The sequence below is a fragment of the Heterodontus francisci genome, chromosome 27 (genome assembly GCF_036365525.1).
Source record: "Heterodontus francisci isolate sHetFra1 chromosome 27, sHetFra1.hap1, whole genome shotgun sequence".
Lineage (NCBI taxonomy): Eukaryota > Metazoa > Chordata > Chondrichthyes > Heterodontiformes > Heterodontidae > Heterodontus > Heterodontus francisci.
The window spans coordinates 45,787,394-45,806,558 of NC_090397.1; the positions used below are offsets into that span (position 1 = coordinate 45,787,394).

Here is a 19,165-nt window from a genome sequence, read left to right on the forward strand (position 1 = left end):
TCAAAATATCCCTTCCCACCCAGATATTACAGGAATTTCTACTGCTTTCATTAGGAACTCACAAGTGTTTCTTTAAAACCTTAGGAAAATGCAATAGAAGCACAAAAATTGCGGCCAAAGTAAAAGGGTGGCTAATAGCGCTTGCTGTTATTTATGTGCAAATGTCCCAGCACCTTCAGACAAGGGCAGATGCATGATCAAACACTGCAATCCAAAAGTTGCTATCTGAGATTCACTGTTCAGCCATTAGCTTCTCGAAAACGTCATCTCAATGTCTGAATACAAATTCAAATGCATTGAGTGCTATGAAGTTCCTGGACTTGCACGATAGATACAAACTAAACTCACCAAAGGAAGTTAAGTTTTGTACATTTCAGTCCAAGGATCCTTCTAACAACATGGTAAGTGTTAATGACCACCAGTGAACCTCTCTAGCACTGAAAATTAACTATTACAAGTCTGAAGTCTCATTCCATCAAGTTTTCATTGTCCTTGTTGAAAAAATACATATTTTTAAAAAGCCTTTTCTTTGTCTTTTTTTCTCTCTCTTAATCCAGTCTTTCTTTCCCTCTCTCTATTTCTTTTCCTATATCTGATTTGACATTGAATTCACCCACTCTAAATAACCCTTCCTTGTTCAGACCATGTGCTGTTAATTTCACAATCCTTCAATCTGATTGGTTATGGAGATACACAGTTGCTTGCCCTGTTTGCTCAGATCCCAGATGTCCTATAGAGGGCACCGCTTCCATACCATAGTTCCAGCAACTTGCAGCCCAAAATACTGTCAACATTAAATAGGCAAGGGCTATTAACTAACAGTGGGCACTGTTCATTGCAATTTTTGGGCCATTATGTTTTGTGAACTTAAAATCACAACTACTTGTAATTGCTATGCAACTATCATTATATGGAATTGTATTTAGAACATATTAAATCTAACATAGGTGCCGAAATAAGTAAAAGGGAATAATTTTTCAAGGTAAAAATTCAGCTAAAATTCAATTTATTAATTTCTTACCTTCATCAGTCATTTTCCCCTCAAAAATAATTTAGATGAAATTTTTACATAAGTGAATGAGCTACTATGTTCCTCATTACTACAAGTTTTTCTGAACATTTTTCAGTCCTCTTTATGTTCCCTCATACTTGAAATAATTTCTCAGCAGAAAGAACCAACCTCTTCGCAATGCCATTGTTGGTTCTGACATTCCTGTCCTGCCCAAGCAGAAGTACCTACGTGTGGCAGCACCCCTAACATTTTGTAAAGATTAAAATCTTGATATCTTTGGCACAAACCCATTTGCACTTTAGTTAAATCAAACAGCTTTATGACAATCTTACCAGTGTAGCCAAGATCACAGAAGCAGACACCAGAGATGCAGTCACCATGTCCACTGCAGTAGTTAGGGCAGGGCTCGGAGATGTAAACTTCATCCAAACCAAATGCAGGTGCACTCCTGTGGGTGCTGGTCTCCTGAAACCAGCGGAACCGGGTCTTACTGCAATTCAACAAAAGAATGAAAGAAACTGAAATAGTACAATGCAGTTACAAATATTTATTTATTACTGCTGAAGTAGTAATAACGCTTTGGTGATTTATAGGTAATTTTGAATTTAACATTACCATTCCCAGTTCAGTGGAAAACACCATTGTAGCAAGCAGTTCATTTTGCAAAAAGAAAAGCCCTCTGCAGGCACTTCATTCTTACATGATATAACACATGGCATAATAGTTCCCAGGTGCAAATTCTTGGTAATGGGCTTACCAAGCAGCAGGCTGCACACATGACCTTGCCCAAGGCTTTCCTACATCCTATACGCTGCTGACTTCAGGGATGGAGAGAGAAATGGCAAAGCTCATCTTTTCTCCCAGCAGGTCCTAATCAAAGCAGAGGTTACTTTTCCTCCAGAGGCCTCAAGCCAGGCATGGCCAGGATGTTGACCTCACTTCCCAGCTGTCACTTGCAAGTTTCCATTAACCACCTAGTGTTCGCCTCTCTGGTTTTATTGACAACATTTAAATCATGACTTTGAAGCATTTTGCACTCATGAGTTCTGCTTACATTCCTTTTAGGACAGTTAGACTGTAATTTCAGATGAGATGTCAAACCCAAGGCTCTGGCTACTTGTTCAGGTGAACATACAAAATTCCATGACACAATTCACAGAAATTTTACATTTTGGGTCCTGAACCTGCACTCTGTCAGGAGCAGGCACCAAACAGTGATTTTGCCTGAATTGGTCAAATACTGGCCGGAGGGCACGCTTTTTTTTTTATTCGCTTGAGGGATGTGGGCATTGCTGGCTAGGCCACCATTTCTTGCCCAACCCTAATTGCCCTTCTCAGTAGCTTGCTGGGCCATTTCAAAGGGCATTTTTAAAAAAAGTGTCAACCATGGGTCTGGAGTCACATGTAGGCCAGACCAGGTAAGGATGGCAGATTTCCTTCCCCAAAGGACATTAGTGAACCAGATGGGTTTTTACGACAATCAACAATGGTTTCATGGTCACCATTAGACTAGCTTTTAATTCCAGATTTATTAATTGAATTCAAATTTCACTGTCTGCCATGGTGGGGTTCGAACTCATGTCCTCAGAGCATTAGCCTGGGCTCTCAATTACTAGTCCAGTGACATTACCACTACGTCACTGCCTCTCTCCATCGCTTACCATCCAATTAAGGATGGCGGGCAGCCTCTTGAAGCTGAGGGGCCAATAAGAGGCTCTCCAGCATGGAAGGAGCTGCAGCCTGTCGTTGCAGGTAAGGGTGAGAGAGGGGGTGCCTCCATCTTGAGGCCTGTGGCCACAGCTATGGCCAGGTAAGCTGGCGGGGGTGGGGGAGGGGGCACCTCAAAGGCATCCTGGAGTGCTGGCTCCCCAGGAGGCTGATCCAGGCAGCTGCCATGCTTCCGATGCCATGGGAGATCCACAGGCCGACTGGAAAATCCCAGTTAGCCTCTGATAATTGGCTTTAATTGACCTTTCAATTATCTGAAGCCACCCACCGCTTGCAGGCGGGTAGCTGTTCCTCCCCTGACCTGGCCTCCAGCAAAATGAGTCAGAGAGGGGTGCTGGAAAACTGGCATGTTACCCACCTCTGTTCTCGTCCCCATATCCTGCCCAGAGAGTTCATCCGATCTATATTCACAATTAAACCGGATTACATAAGAACTAGGAGCAGGAGTAGGCAATTCAATATGATCATGGCTGATCTCATCTCGGCCTCAATTCCACTTTCCTGCCCATTCTCCATAACCCTTCAACCCATTACTAATTAAAAACCTGTCTGTCTCCTCCTTAAATTTATTCAATGTCCCGGCATCCACCCCACTCTGGGGTAGTGAATTCCACAGACTCACGACCCTTTGAGAGAAGTAATTTCTCCTCATCTGTTTTAAATTTGTAACCCTTATCCTAAAACTATGACCTAGATTGCCCCACAAGAGGAAGCATTCTCTCTACGTTTACTTTGCCAATCCCCTTAATCCATCTTATATACCTCAATTAGATCTCCTCTCATTCTTCTAAACTCTAGAGAGTGAAGGCCTGAATCAATCTAGTGAACCTCCTCTGAACTGTCTCCAATGCAATTACATCCCTCCTCAAGTAAGGAGACCAAAACTGTACGCAATACTCCATGTGCGGTCTCACTAATGCCTTGTACAGTTGCAGCAACACTTCCCTACTTTTATACTCTATTCCTTCAGCAATAAATGCCAAAATTCCATTTGCCTTCCTTATTACCTGCATACTAGTTTTCTGCGATTCATGTACGAGGACACCCAGATCCCTCTGCACCAAAGCACTCTCAAGTTTCTCTCCATTTAGATAATAATTTGCCTTTCTATTCTTCTGACCAAAGTGGATAAATTCACACTTATCCACGTTAAACTCCATCTGCCATATTTTGGCCCATTCACTTAACCTATCCATATCTATTTGTAAAAAAACAAGAATTGCTGGGAATATTTGCAAATTTCTTATTTATTTATTGCTACTATCCCACCTATTTTAGTGTCATCTGCAAATTTGGCTATAGTACCTTCTATTCCTGCATCCAAGTCATTAATATAAATTGTAAATAGTTGGGGCCCCGAGGACCGAACCCTGTGGCACCACCATCTTGCCAGCCAGAAAAGGACCCATTTATCCCCACTCTGTGTTTTCTGTTGGTTAGCCAATCCTCTATCCAAGATAATAAATTGCCCCTAACCCCACGTGATTTTACCTTGTGTATTAACGTTTTGTGTGGCACCTTATCAAATGCCTTCTGGAAGTCCAGATATATTACATCTACAGGATCCCCTTTATGCACTTTGCTTATTACAGCTTCGAAGAACTCTAGCAAATTAGTCAAACATGATTTACCCTTCATAAAACCATGCTGACTCTGATGGATTGCGCTTTGACTTTCTAAATGTCCTGTTATTACTTCCTTAATAATGGATTCTAACAATTTCCCAACGACAGATGTTAAACTAACTGGTCTGTAGTTTCCTACTTTCTGCCTCCCTCCTTTTTTGAATAAGGGTGTTATATTAGCTTTTTTCCAATCCACTGGAACCTTTCCTGCATCCAGGGAATTTTGGAATATTATAACCAATGGATCCACTATCTCCACTGCCACTTCTTTAAGACCCTAGGATGTAGTCCATCAGGCCCTGGGGACTTGTCTGCCTTCAATCCCAATAGTTTGCTCAGTACTTTTTCCCTAGTGATGATGATTTTTCTAAGTTCCTCCCTTTCTATAACCTCTGCATTTCCTGTTACTATTGGGATGGTACTAGTGTCCTCCAACGTGAAAACTGAGGCAAAATACTGATTTAGTGTCTCTACCATTTCTGTGTTCCCCTCTATTAACTCCCCTGTCTCATCCTCCAAAGGACCAACTTTAGCTACTCTCTTCCCTTTTAAATACTTAAGGAAGCTTTTGTTATCGGTTTTTATATTTTGTGCTAGTTTTCTTTCATAATTTACCTTTGCTCTTATTACTTTTTTAGTAACCCTTTGTTGATCTTTAAAAGTTTCCCAATCTTCCAGCCTGCCACTGGCCTTTGCAATATGGTATGCCTTAGTTTTTGTCTTTATGTTATCCTTAACTTTCTTGCTTAGCCATGGATGTTTTTTCCCCCTCTTAGAATCTTTCTTCCTCTCTGGAATATATTTTAGTTGGGAGGAATTGAATATCTCCTTAAACATCTGCCACTGCTCATTAACTGTCCTACCTTTTAGTCTTCTTGCCCAGTCCACTAAGACCAAATCTGTCCTCATGCCTATGTAATTACCTTTGTTTAACTCCAAAATGCTAGTGTGGGACTCCAGTTTCTCGCCCTCAAACTGAATTTGAAATTCTAGCATGCTATGATCACTCTTCCCTAGAGGATCCTTAACTATGAGATCATTAATTAATCCCACCTCATTACACAATACCAAATCTAGAATAGCCTGCTCCCTGGTTGGTTCCACAACATATTGCTCCAAAAAACAATCTCCAACTCATTCAATGAACTCTCCCTCGAGGCTACCCTTGCCCATTTGATTAATCCAGTCTATATGCATATTAAAATCATCCATGATTATTGCCGTACCTTTCTAACAAGCTCCCAGTATTTCCTGATTTATACTGTGCCCCACTGTGGAACTACTGTTTCAGCACCTATAGATTACTCCCACCAGGGACTTCTTTCCCTTGCTATTTCTTATTTCTACCCAGACTGATTCTACGTCTTGATCTCCAGTGCCTATATCATTTCTCACTATAGCACTGATCTCTTCCTTTACTAACAAAGCTACACCACTTCCTTTTCCTTCCTGCCTATCCTTCCGAAATACTGAGTACCCTTGGATATTCAGTTCCAAAACCTGGTTTCCCTGCAACCACGTCTCAGTAATCGCCACTAAATCATACCCATTTGTCTCTATTTACGCTGTTAACTCATTTATTTTATTCCGAATGCTTTGTGCATTCAGATACAAAGCCTTTAAGTTTGTTCTATTACCAAATTTCCCTACACTTGTACGATTCCTTGGTGCAATATGACGTTCACACGTTCTGTCCCTTCCTTTTATTTTCTGGTAACAATCAACCTCATCACTAATCTGTACTCCTACCTTCTCCTTTAACTTTGACTTCCTAATTTTCCATGCAACTGAAACCTCCCCCCAACTATTTAGTTTAAAGCCCTATCTACAGCCCTAGTTATGTGATTCACCAGGACTCTGATCCCAGCATGATTCAGCTGGAGCCCGTCCCATCAGAACAGCTCCCTCCTTCCCCAGTACTGGTGCCAATGTCCCACAAATTCGAACCCATTTCTCCTACACCAAACTTTGAGCCACACAATTTACCTCTTTAATATTATTGACCCTGTGCCAATTTGCTTGTGGCTCAGGTAGTAATCCAGAGATTACCACCTTTTTGGTTCTGCTTTTTAACTTATCCCCTAGCTGCTCATATTCCCTCAGCAGAACCTCTATCCTCGTTCTACCTATATCGTTGGTACCTACGTGGACCACGACAACTGGATCTTTCCCCTCCCACTCTAAGTTCCTCTGCAGTCCAGATGAGATATCCTGAAATAAAAACAAGAAATGCTGGAACCACTCAGCAGGTCTGGCAGCATCTGTGGAAAGAGAAGCAGAGTTAACGTTTCGGGTCAGTGACCCTTCTTCGGAACTGACAAATATTTGCTAGTTCCAAAGAAGGGTCACTGACCCGAAATGTTAACTCTGCTTCTCTTTCCACAGATGCTGCCAGACCTGCTGAGTGGTTCCAGCATTTCTTGTTTTTATTTCAGATTTCCAGCATCCGCAGTATTTTGCTTTCATTTGAGATATCCTGAACCTTGGCACCAGTGAGGCAACACAGCCTTTGGGACTCTCGATCCTGGCTACAGAGAACAGTGTCTATGCCCCTAACTATACTATTACTGATTACAACTACATTTCTCTTTCCTCCCCCCACTTGAATGGCTCCCTGTACCACGGTGCTCTGGTCAGTTTGCTCATCCTCCCTACAGTCCCTGCTCTCGTCCACACAGGGAACAAGAATCTCGAACCTGCTGGACAAGGACCAAGGGCTGAGGCTCCTGCAACACTACCTCCTGGATCCCTCTACCTGCCTCATTCATAGTCACACCCTCCTGTCCCTGACCACTGGCCGAATTTAAGGTAGTTAATCTAAAGGGTGTGACTGTCTCCTGAAACACAGCGTCCAAGTAACTCTCCCTCTCCCTGATGTGTCACAGTGTCCGAAGCTCAGACTCCAGCTCATCAACTCTGAGCCCAAGTTCCTCGAGCAGCCAACACTTGCTACAGATGTGGTCACTCGGAACTACAATGGGGTCCACCAACTCCCACATCATGTAGGTACAACACATCGCCTGGCCCTGCATCTGTTTTATTTCATTAGATTTTAATTTGTTTTTTAAGTTTCCGACTGGTCTTTAGTTCTTTAATCCGCTTTAGTTTTTAGTTTACATACTGATAAATCTATCAAGTCTTACTCTATATTTGATTTCAATTTAAATTAAAAGTTTACCTGAATACTCACCCCGGCATCTCTCTCTCTCCAACAATAGTTTGGCTCGCTTTTTGAACCCACTGCTCCTTGGGCTGTGCTCCTGTCTCTCTGGTCATTTATCTCACTACTGTTTATGGGACCATGAGTGTGCAAACTGGCTGCCACCACATAAATATAAATCTACCTTCCTTTCCTCCCTCCTGCTTTTGGAGTGATGCGAGTGGACAGCAAGGTGTTATCTTGACCCCCTGCACTGTTCTGTAATCAGGGAAAACTAAACTGCATGCCTGTTCATTTAAACACATGAACAGAATTGTTCATTTGCTAGCAAATTATTTAAAGTTACAAAAGAGTTAAATATTCCTTCAATACTTTTCCAACACTAAAAATAATTAATTATTAAATGCAGTTCAGCAGACCACTTGAGAAGTTTGAAAGCTCAGCTTCATGCCAGTTGAACTTATGCTGAAATGGTTACAAAGCCAAAGTGTTGTTCGGAGAAAGTCTGCAGGTGGTCTCAGACCACCAAAATGTTTGATTCATTCCCTGTTCGGTACTGGATGCTTCAGTAAAACTGTCCTATTAGTTCCTGAAAATCAGCTCTCCACAACTTAATTGCTCTTTAATCAGACTGTACCGTCCATGACAAAGAAAAATTTCCAGTAGTGCACACAAGAAAAAGAAAAACTAGGAGGATATTCTGGGTTCTCTTTAGATTTTTTGGCAGAATCCATCTCATCTCCTCCATTTCTCTTGGAACCTGTATTCACTTGCTTAATCCATTTCTATCCAAACTGGATACCGATACCCAAGGTGAACATTTATTCACTTATAAAATAGGATTCCTTAATTAGCACAGAAGATTTTATTTAAAATGTAGTGAAAAGAGGTCATCAATTCACTTTGAATGGTCTTTTCTTGATTGATAAACAGCAAGTAAATTCCATTTGTGTTTGGCTGTTGATTATTACATAGTGTCATGCAGGCCCCCACCTGCCGAGAATGAGGCACATTAATTTCGCCATCTGGACATTAAATTTCAAATTCTTGCTGGGAAGATTGGAAGGCCTGTGACAAGGAGTTGCCAGGCCCCTGGCTGGAAAGACAGTTTTTGCATATTAACAGATAGTGTTTGGGAACAAAGGAGCTATCCCCTGCTCCAATACAATCCACAAACAGAGGTGGCCAAACCAGTTAGTCACATGACTAACCTGCTTGGCAGTCTGGGTTGTACAGTTGAAACTGAGAGCCTGCAGAAAGCTGTTTTTCTCCTGGATTGAAAAGACCTCTCCTGGCTGGCTCGCCAAGCCTCTCCTGTCTGCTCCCATCTCTTTTTCACGGAACTCCAAAACCCACTGAAGACACATGAACCCCACAAGAGAACAGTCTCCTACAGTGAACAAGGTTTAAGAAGAATACTGGGCCCCAACAAAAAGTAAGATCTACCGACAACTAAGGCCTCTACAGTGAGCTCGAAGAACTGTAACAACAACTCTTCAGATATTGCCTCAAACCTTTCCACTTTATTTTCTTTTGCTCTTTCTGTCCCCATCTGCATGTGTGTATCGCATATGCATCCTAGTGTGGGCGCATTGTGTATCCATAGGCATTAACCGGATTAGAGTTTAAGTTTAATAAATTTCAATCTTTCTTCTTTAAACCTGAGAAAACCTATGTGTGTGCTGGTTTCTTTGCCTTATAATTGGAAAACAGTGAACAAGGATTCACCAAGAGGGAGCTAAAAACACGGTGTGTTTAAAATTAAACTCTGTTATGGTAAGACCAGGTGAAGGCTGAAAGGGATGCCTAGACCTCTTTCTCACCTGGTCGTAACAATAGAATTACATAGAATGTCCAGCAAAAAACAGGCAATTTGGCCCAACGAGTCCACGCTCATCGCTATCCTCCACCTATCCAATTAACCATAATCAGCATAACACTAAATTCCTTTCTCTTTTATGCATTTATCTAGCTTCCCCTTAAATGCATCTATGCGATTCACCTCAATTATTCTTCATGTTAGCTTAAAAATAAAATTCCCCACACATACCTGGATGCGACAGATCTTGGGATAACTATTGTGATTCTTGTCCATGTTTCAAAGTCTCCTGTGTAGAAAATTGTTGACTCCCTCAGTTCTCTTGAGCTTCCCTCACAGCCTTTGATACCAGGAGATGCTGGGTAGCAACCTTCTTTTACCAATGACCAAGACCTACCAGCATTGTGAGAGTACTGAAGGAGGACAGGAGCGGCACTGCTGAACTGGCACTCACATCCGATGTTCAGCTGGAAAGATGCAGATATGACAAGTTAGAACAATTCTGAACAATAGATCTTAAGGTGCCACAGGGCAGGTATGTAAGTATAAGGAAGGGAGGAAGTGCAATTGCTGTAAAAGATTTGTCAATTGTTAGATAAAATTGAGCCAATTTTAGTGTCCAGTACACTCTGGCTATGGTCAATTTTGAAATGAGGCAGAATTCAGTTCCATTGAATTTTGGCCCAATCAACTTTCTGATTGGGCCTCAGGCAAGTTTAGGAAGCTCCTGTCTGAAGCAGGTGGGAGTTTCATTACCTTATTTAATAGGAGGTCGGGAAGAGCCTCTGCTCTTTTCTGTGGCCAGGAAGCATGCTGGGTGCTAGGTGAAAAGCACGCACAGGAAACCTGTGCTCTCCAACCACACCTGCATCTGCAGAGGGAGAGGCTCCGCTTCCCAAAGCAAGCTGTGCTAGCAGACCTCCATTGGCTCATTAAGATACCCACATGCCTGACTTATTGCTATGTTGGAGGCTTCTTCAGAAATGCTACAATTGCAGATGTGGTACTGCATGAAAAAACAGACTGCCAGATGTTCAACAGCGAGCGTTACCTGACTGATTGCAGCCCCCAAGATGTCACACACTATTTTTGCAGGCTCTGGCACAGCTCCCTGCCATTGACCATAGTAACGGGGGTGGGGGGGAGGGTACTATCCTCTTAGAATCTAGGTCAGCAAGGAGGCAAATGCAAAGGTGTGAATCTGCTGTAAGGATATCTATGGTTATCATGCAGTAAGGGAATGGCATGTGCAAGGGCAGCAACTGTCAGCTTTGTGTCACCCTTGACTGAGCAGTAGCACTCATACCTCGAAGTCAGAAGTTCTTGGCTTCAAATATCATTTCACAGACTACGTACTAGTGCAGCACTGGGGGAGTGCTGTACTATAGGCGGTGCCATAATTCGGATGAGACATTAAACCAAGGCCTCATTTACCCTCTCATGGAAAGATCCAGTAGTACCTTTCAGTGTCCTGCCAACATTGATCCTTCAACTAATTTTGTTTAAAAAAACACATTGGTTGTTCTTCTCATTGTTGTCTGTGGGACCTTGCTATGTACAAATTGGCTCCCAAGTTTCGCCAAATTACAACAGTGACAACACTTCAGTGGCTGTGAATTCTTTGTGGGACGTCCTGAGTTTGTGAAATGCAAGTCTTTCCCTGTGGCTTGAAATTTATGTCCCTCTTTTTTGAAGGTGTGCTACAATGCTGGCCTACAAATATGGTGCTATAAAATGACATAGAGGAAGAGTTCCCTCGGAAGCATCTCACGCAGCACAACCTTGACTTTAGCAGACATCAAAGAGGTGGTTAGGTGCAGGGCTGATGCTTTACTGGTCTGTAGACTTGTCTTGGCACTTAGCAGCCCCTTTCCTTTCATATTTGCCTGCCATTTTCCAATCCCTAGACCCTTCGGCCTTGGCGATTAGTTGAGATGCCTTTTAAAGGTTCTTTGAAAGCTTCCTGAATCCCTCCCCAATTTGTCAGTGTTTTGTTAGTTAGTGACTGATGAAGGCCTGGGAGCAGAAATTCTTCCTGCCCTCCCAGCAGGAGATCCATGGAGGCCAAAAGGGGACCAAAGACACAAAAAGAACTAAAGGCAATATAAAATAAAGAAGCTAACACCCTATATCTGTGGTGGCACAACACTAAAGACATTTTATATATTTAAAGTTAATTTTTTGAATCCTATGGTTGCACCTGAAACCGCTCAGTTTTCTGGTGGACTGAGAAGTAGGATATGCAAACAAGTAAGCAGAATTTGAATGATGGCAGGTGCGTTATCAGATATTTTCTAATCGTCAGTTCGCAAAAAACTACAGTGATCATGGAGGCATTTCCCTCCACCCTGACCTCTTGGCTGAGAGATTCAGAAAAGCAGAAAAATGAGCAAAAATAATACATTATTACAATGTGCGGTGCTTTGAGCCTCAGCTCCCAAAATATTTGAGGCCAGAAGTTGGTAATATTAACAGACAAACATTTAATGCATTTTTGTGACAGTCCTCTGGCACTGTATTAATGGACATGTTAACCTATTTAAAAATAAAAGGGTTAGAACATCTGTTCAAATACCTGACAGAGGAAAGTAAATGAAAGCATTAATCATTCATCTGTTAATATTTCCAGTCAATAAAGTGAAATAATTCATCCTTTTAATTTTTTTTTGACATGTACAATTTATTTTGGAATAAGCTGAATGTTGGCCATGTAAAGAATACATAATAATAAATTGTATGTGGAGGGGCTCCTGTGGCCTCATGTTAAAAACAATAGGAGGGGCAATGTAGACAGATAGACTGTCCTGCACAGGGTGAAATGTGTTTTCTATCCTCTTTGGTGTTTTCCTTGTTTGTTGATTGCAGGTCGCTCTGGGATGCATTGAAGAAATACTATCAGCATCTGTGAAGTGAAAATATTTTTCTCTCTCTTTCTTTTGTTCCATGGCTGTCAAACACAAGCCTAAAAGCATCAAGTGGTGGAAAAACAAGCAAGACTGAATAATCCAAAGGGTTTAACCTCACTGCTAGGAATCTCAGGCTATAATTCTGGACTGTGGGGGAAACTAATCTGTGCTAATAAATCAGTTGTTAACCTCTGAAACCTTTTATTTCACAAGCTTTCAATTATTCAGCTCTCACCTGTTATACATTGATCAGATGTTCTTGTATGGTTCATTAACTTTAAATTACAAGCACATGACCAATACAACCCACAACAGGGACTTCATTATGGTAGCAGTTAAAAAAAAGATCAGACTGAGGGTTGGAACCCATTCCACCAGTCTATCAAAGTGATAAGGGCAGTTGCACAGATCTTGAGCTGCTGTAACTCACTATCACAACCTTACAGTCAAAAATACTTGTGGTGCAAAAATAAAACATGTACTCTCCATGGGGTAATATAGAATCTACTGCACAGAAACAGGTCATTCAACCTAACTGGCTTCTGCTGTTTATGCTCCACATGAGCCTCCTCCCATTTTAATTACGTCTTCCCACCCTGCTCCAATAAACTTCTATTCCCTTCTATCTTATTTGTGCATCAAGCCTCTCCTTAATTGTATCAATGCTATCTGCTTTAACCACTCTACGTGGCAGTGAAATTTACCTTCTCTCTCCTCCTTGGATAAAGAGAGTCCTCCTAATTTCTTTCTTTGCTCTGTTAATGAATATCATATATTTATGCCCTCTTGTTCTGGATTCACCATACGTGGAAACAGCTCCTCTGCATTAAGCCTAGCAAACCCCTTCAGAATTTTAAAGATATCCATCAAGTTCCCTCTTAGTCTTCTCTTTTTCAGGGAAAAGTGCACAGCCCATTTAATCATTCTGGATAGTTGCATCCATTCAATTCTGGTAGCATCCTTGTAAACCTGTGCTGTACTTTCTCCAGTACTTCAATATCCTTGGTATAGTATGGAGACCAAAACTGCACACAACTCCAAGTGTGGTCTTACACTTAGCATGAAATTCCTTTGTCTACTATTTTAGCCCTTTTAAATAAACAGACTTTGTTAAAAGACTGGAGAAAAGAACTTCATACAAATGCACTGTGTTTGTGATGAATATCACAGAGTGATTCAACCCCTATTCAGTTTATCTCAGACCTAACACAACACTGATTAGATGACAGTTTCTCCTAACTTCAGCCGTACTGTCACTGTGGAAAACAATTCAGTCCAAAAATCTATTAGATTTACGACAGCTGAATGGTGAGAGAGTCTGAAAAATCTAATCCCTGTTCTTGGCGTAATGGTGATGTAAATGATCCCACAGTATTATTTTGAAGAACAGCCAAGAATTCCCTTCGTACTCCATCCAACATTACTTACACTACCAATACTACCAAAAAAGATGTATTGTTCGTTAATTTCATTTGTTGTTTGTGGGGTCTTACTGTGCACAAGCTGACTTTTGCACTTGTCTACATAAACTTGCACTTCAAAAATAATTCACTGGAAATGAACCACTTTAAGACATTATATATAGCCATTTGGTCCATTGTGCCTGTACCAACTCTTTGGTAGAACTAATCAACTAATCCTCCTCCCCTATTCTTTTCTAATAGCCCTACAAATGTTTTCCCTTCAAGTACTTATCCATGAAACATGCAATTTCTTTCTTTTTGTAGCCAACAACAGGCTAAAACCTCTACATCCCCATTGGAGCAACACGTGTCAATCTAGTTGATGGAGAAAGTCATAAAGTCCTGAAAGTTAAACCATAACAACATCTGCATTTCTGTTTTTCTCTCATTTCTTCCCTCTTTCTCTGTATGGCTCTAACACTCATCTTTTCATCATCAGCTGTGGCTGTCTATCTTTTTCTTCCACTCTTTCTCATCCTATTCTTTCTGCATGTCTATTCTTCCCTTCTTTCCCTTCCATTTGTTTCTCATGGTGTCTGGATGCAACTTACACATTTTCTTACAGATAGTGTGTGACTGAGCCTTTTTTGTTATAGTGAAGTTATGCAGAGATTACCAAAATGTAACTGGTTGGAGGTAAGAAGCCTCACTGGGCTGGTGGGAGAGTCAATCAGAGAGGTGTTGAAACATACATGGGTAATCGAAAAATTTGGGAGGGGTGGATGAAAGAGGCCCATGTGTTGAAGAATACAGAGCATTCTACGCAAAATAAATACCTTGAACTGAAGTAAATATCCAGGTTTGAGAGTCAGGTCCCGTGTCACAGCAACCCGATCGCCATCCGATTTCCCAAACACCATGGCTGAGTGGGTCATGGAGCAGAAAGTCTCATTGCTGCCCATTCCCTCGTTAGCCAGCATCAACCAAATGCTCAGCTGGTTCAGCGGGGTATCGTAGGAGGGTGTGTAGTCCTGCAATGCAAGGGAGAAACAAAAATGTATTAAATCTTACATATCAGCCCTTCATACTCTGCAAACGGCTTTACTGAAATGGGAAATTTTATGAGTAGGTGATTACTTTATTGTTACTACGCAAGATTTTTAAAAAAAAGCTTGCTTTAATGGTAAAGGAGAGCTGTCACGCATTGCAGTTTGTGGTGTAATGATATATGTGTTCGGAAATGAGAGTTTAGATGATCCTTTTAATGTTATTAATGCTGCAGAAATGTTGTAATTAAGCAACCAGTTAGGTTCAGGTTTCAGACAATCAGTCTGCAAGATGGAGCCTGTAAGCCAGCAGCGAGCTGCTCAATATAAAGATGCTTTCAAACACAATAAATCCAGTTGAGTTGCCATTTGATGCTGGATTATTAGAAACCCGAAATAAGATAACATCAGAATAACACATGTGGAATGAACAGATAAGCTACTTATAACCACACTGTTTATAACAGTTTCATACTTGATGTGCAATGGAACAGATGCATGAGTGTTCTAAGGACATCCAAGAAAGTCATCCCTGGAACACCCTTCTCCATAAAATAGACTCGGATATCACTACTTGCCTACGATGAAAAGCAGGATGCGATGTTAACTTTTAAAATGCGGGTTTTCACCTACCAAAAAATCTGTACTGAAAACAATCCACTAATGTGATCATGTCATTGAACACATCAGTATGCCTCTGCTCCTGCCTACAAATATTTTTGTCGTTGAGACATTCTCCCTTTTTGATAACCCTTTACATTTTTTTCCCCAAATGTGGCTGGTAGTTGAAATTTACATGTAGAGTTTCAAAAATTATGATTTAAATGACTTTTTCAGACTATCAGTGCTAAGTAGGGCTTTCTCGAAAGGTTTATGTTAAATTCCACAATCTCTGACATTTAAAACCGAGCTTGTTAAAGTTTAGGAAGGCTATAATATACAATATCACACCACAGAAAGGCAATAGCAGTATAAATAGGCAAACAGCAATACAGGAGATCCTGAATATCCACTTCCTTATCAAGATCTTTTCACCTGGACTTGAAAAACCACCAATTTACTGTGAATACAGTGTTATTGAATTATGTGACGAAACACCATAAACAACAGGATAATTGATCACATTGCTGGGCTGTTAGATATAACTCCATTTTGTTTTTGTGTAAATCTTTATATAAATCCAAGTTATTGTTGTTTGTCCTGGTCAAGGTAATGGGTGTCAGCGCTGTGGAATGGAACAGTTTTCCACTTTTTAACAGCCAACATCAGTACCCAGCACACTTGTATCATGAACAGCACGGACAGGATGGACAGTAAAACTCCCTCCTCTCTGCCGCAACCATCGCATGAAGCCCCCTGGTACATCATTATGGCATTTCCATTCCCCACACGAGCAGGGCCGTCATCATTGGATAAAACCAACGTGCGGGATGTTCAGTTATAAACTATGTGCCTAGTTCCAAAAGCAGCAAGCTGTGTACATCACCTGGCCGACAGTGGAAAGCTGCTCAGCGATATCAGTGATCGGGAAGCATCATGTAGCTACTTCATTAATTGAATGAGCTAACGAGGATCAGCTAACCTCAGCAAACCACACCATTGGCTGGTTATGCTGCATAACCTGGAGTATATTGGATCTCCATGAAAATCAAAGATCTGAGTCCTGATTTTCTGCTGGCATTTCTGCCTGGGGTTGGCAGGCTGGGAAATCAGTCAGGGAAACATTCCATTGGCTTCCGGTCAATCACCGTCTTGTCTATGATGTTCTGCCAGAAGTGATGACAAACATTAGATGTGCCCATCCAAATGTTGGTGAGTGTATTCAACATGGTTGGCAAAGATAGTTTGATGCAAGACATCATAATTCTTGATCACCATAGCAGTGCTGGACACAAGTATGTTACTGGTGCCCATGATGTTATGGTAGGCAGCACCGGAAATACATTTGAAACGCACGCAGGGAAGCAGCTGGCAATGCTCTGCTGCCGCTGACATCCTTTTTTTCCCCAAAAATATACTTTATTCACAAAAATCTGTAAAAAAATACATTAAAAACAGTTCAAAACAGCACCAAGTCGACATTCCAAAAAGTGCAAAGGAAATCAGTTTTCTTCAATATAGGTAAAATACTGCAGATGTTGTAAATCTGAAATAAAAACACTCTTGCCCCACCCCCCCACCGCTTTACTTGCTTAAAATCTTTTACATTTCTCATCTTTGTCAGTTCTGAAGAAGGGTCACTGACTTGAAACGTTAACTCTGCTTCTCTCTCCACAGATGCTGCCAGACCTGCTGGGTATTTCCAGCATTTCTTGTTCTAATTTCTTCAATATAGGAGTGAGTTGCCTCACAACCCTTCCATTCCATTTTACATGCCATGTACATTATACAGCAAAACAATATTTGGTGTGGAAAGCCTGAGGGGTTTTCTATGGGGCTGCGTTTGCTGACAACACTACCACTAGGTGGCACTGCAGTGGCACATGCACAAATGCAGCCTGTGCCACTAAAAACGTCACAGTCTGCGACTTCAGGCAGCTGCCAGGACTAAAGATGGCGCTGCTCAAATAATCACATGAAGGCAACCTGACCTAAACACATTGCAGCACACAATGGCGGGGGGGAGAGAGCGATCGAGCGAGCCAGGGACAGGAACGGGGGGATGGGGGGCGGAGCGGGCCGGTGACAGGGGGTGGGAAGAGAGGGGGAGGGGGAGGAGTGGAGCGGCCGAAAAGAGTGGAGCGGTGGGCTGAAAAGAGCGGAGTGGCCGAGAGAGCAGCGAGGGGGGGAGCAGAGCAGCCGAGAGAGCAGCAAGGGGGGGTGCGGAGCGGCCAAGAGAGCAGCGAGGGGGGGAGCGAGCGGCCGGAGAGAGCAGCGAGGGGGGGAGCGAGTGGCCGGAGAGAGCAGTGAGAGGGGGAGCGAGCGGCCGGAGAGAGCAGCGAGGGGGGGAGCAAGCGGCCGGAGAGAGCAGCGAGGGGGGGAGCGGAGCGGCCAGTGAGAGCAGAGGGGGGGAGCGAGCGGCCGGAGAGAGCAGTGAGAGGGGGAGCGAGCGGCCAGAGAGAGCAGTGAGGGGGGGAGCGGAGCGGCCGGAGAGAGCAGTGAGGGGGGGAGCGGAGCGGCTGAGAGAGCAGCGAGGGGGGGAGCGAAGCGGCCGGAGAGAGCAGTGAGGGGGGGAGCGGAGCGGCCGGAGAGAGCAGTGAGAGGGGGAGCGGAGCGGCTGAGAGAGCAGCGAGGGGGGGAGCGAAACGGCCGGAGAGAGCTGTGATGGGGGGAGCGGAGCAGCCGGAGAGAGCAGTGAGAGGGGGAGCGAGCGGCCGGAGAGAGCAGTGAGGGGGGGAGCGGAGCAGCCGGAGAGAGCAGTGAGGGGGGGAGCGGAGCGGCTGAGAGAGCAGCGAGAGGGGGAGCTAAACGGCCGGAGAGAGCAGTGATGGGGGGAGCGGAGCGGCTGAGAGAGCAGCGAGGGGGGGAGCGAAGCGGCCGGAGAGTGCAGTGAGGGGGCGAGCAGAGCGGCTGGAGAGAGCAGTGAGGGGGGGAGCGGAGCGGCCGGAGAGAGCAGTGAGAGGGGGAGCGGAGCGGCTGAGAGAGCAGCGAGGGGGGGAGCGAAGCAGCCGCAGAGAGCAGTGAGGGGGGGAGCGGAGCGGCCAGAGAGAGCAGTGGGGGGGGGAGCAGAGCGGCCGGAGAGAGCAGTGGGGGGGGAGCAGAGCGGCCGGAGAGCAGTGATGGGGGAGCGGAGTGGCCGGAGAGAGCAGTGGGGGGAGGGGGGGAGCGGAGCGGCCGGAGAGCAGTGAGGGGGTGAGCGAAGCAGCCGGAGAGAGCAGTGAGAGGGGGAGCGAGCGGCCGGAGAGAGCAGTGAGAGGGGGAGCGAGCGGCCGGAGAGAGCAGTGAGAGGGGGAGCGAGCGGCCAGAGAGAGCAGTGAGGGGGGGGAGCAAGCGGCCGGAGAGCAGCGAGGGGGGGGAGTGGAGCGGCCGGAGAGAGCAGAGGGGGGGAGCGAGCGGCCGGAGAGAGCAGCGAAGGGGGGGAGCGAGCGGCCGGAGAGCAGCGAGGGGGGGAGCGGAGCGGCCGCAGAGAGCAGCGAAGGGGGGAGCGGAGCGGCGGAGAAAGCAGCGAGGGGGGAACGGAGCGGCCGGAGAGAGCAGCGAGGGGGGAGTGGAGCGGCGGAGAGAGCAGCGAGGCGGGTAGCGGAGCTTGACGCATGGGTGAATATGTTAGCGTTGCACTATTGTACGCATAAAGCGCATGCGCAGAGGATGACCAGGTGCGTTGCACAAAGATGCACACATCACACGATGATGTCATCGGCGCATGTGCTAACCAGTCCTGGCAGTTCGGAACGCAGCACAGGTGCAAAGAGTCTGCACTTGTGCGCATCTTGGCGCAGTCTGATGACATCAGTGGCCGGCTGCGTTGTCAGGAATCACTTTGTTTCTATGGATCCAGCCCCTCAGTTCACTTTGGTGGAAGGACC

The 19,165-nt window shown here is 44.1% G+C and overlaps 1 protein-coding gene across 2 annotated transcripts in view; it reads right to left on the reverse strand.

Moving 5' to 3' along the window:
* Positions 1-19,165, reverse strand: part of reln (reelin) — a 399,693-nt gene that overhangs the window by 118,140 nt on the left and 262,388 nt on the right. For both annotated transcript variants that reach the window (XM_068059265.1, XM_068059264.1), the window contains exons 27-29: positions 14,490-14,684; positions 9,576-9,811; positions 1,345-1,502 (exon numbers count right to left, since the gene is read on the reverse strand). In XM_068059265.1, the coding sequence (XP_067915366.1) occupies positions 1,345-1,502; positions 9,576-9,811; positions 14,490-14,684 (589 nt within the window). The remainder of the gene's footprint in view (positions 1-1,344; positions 1,503-9,575; positions 9,812-14,489; positions 14,685-19,165) is intronic.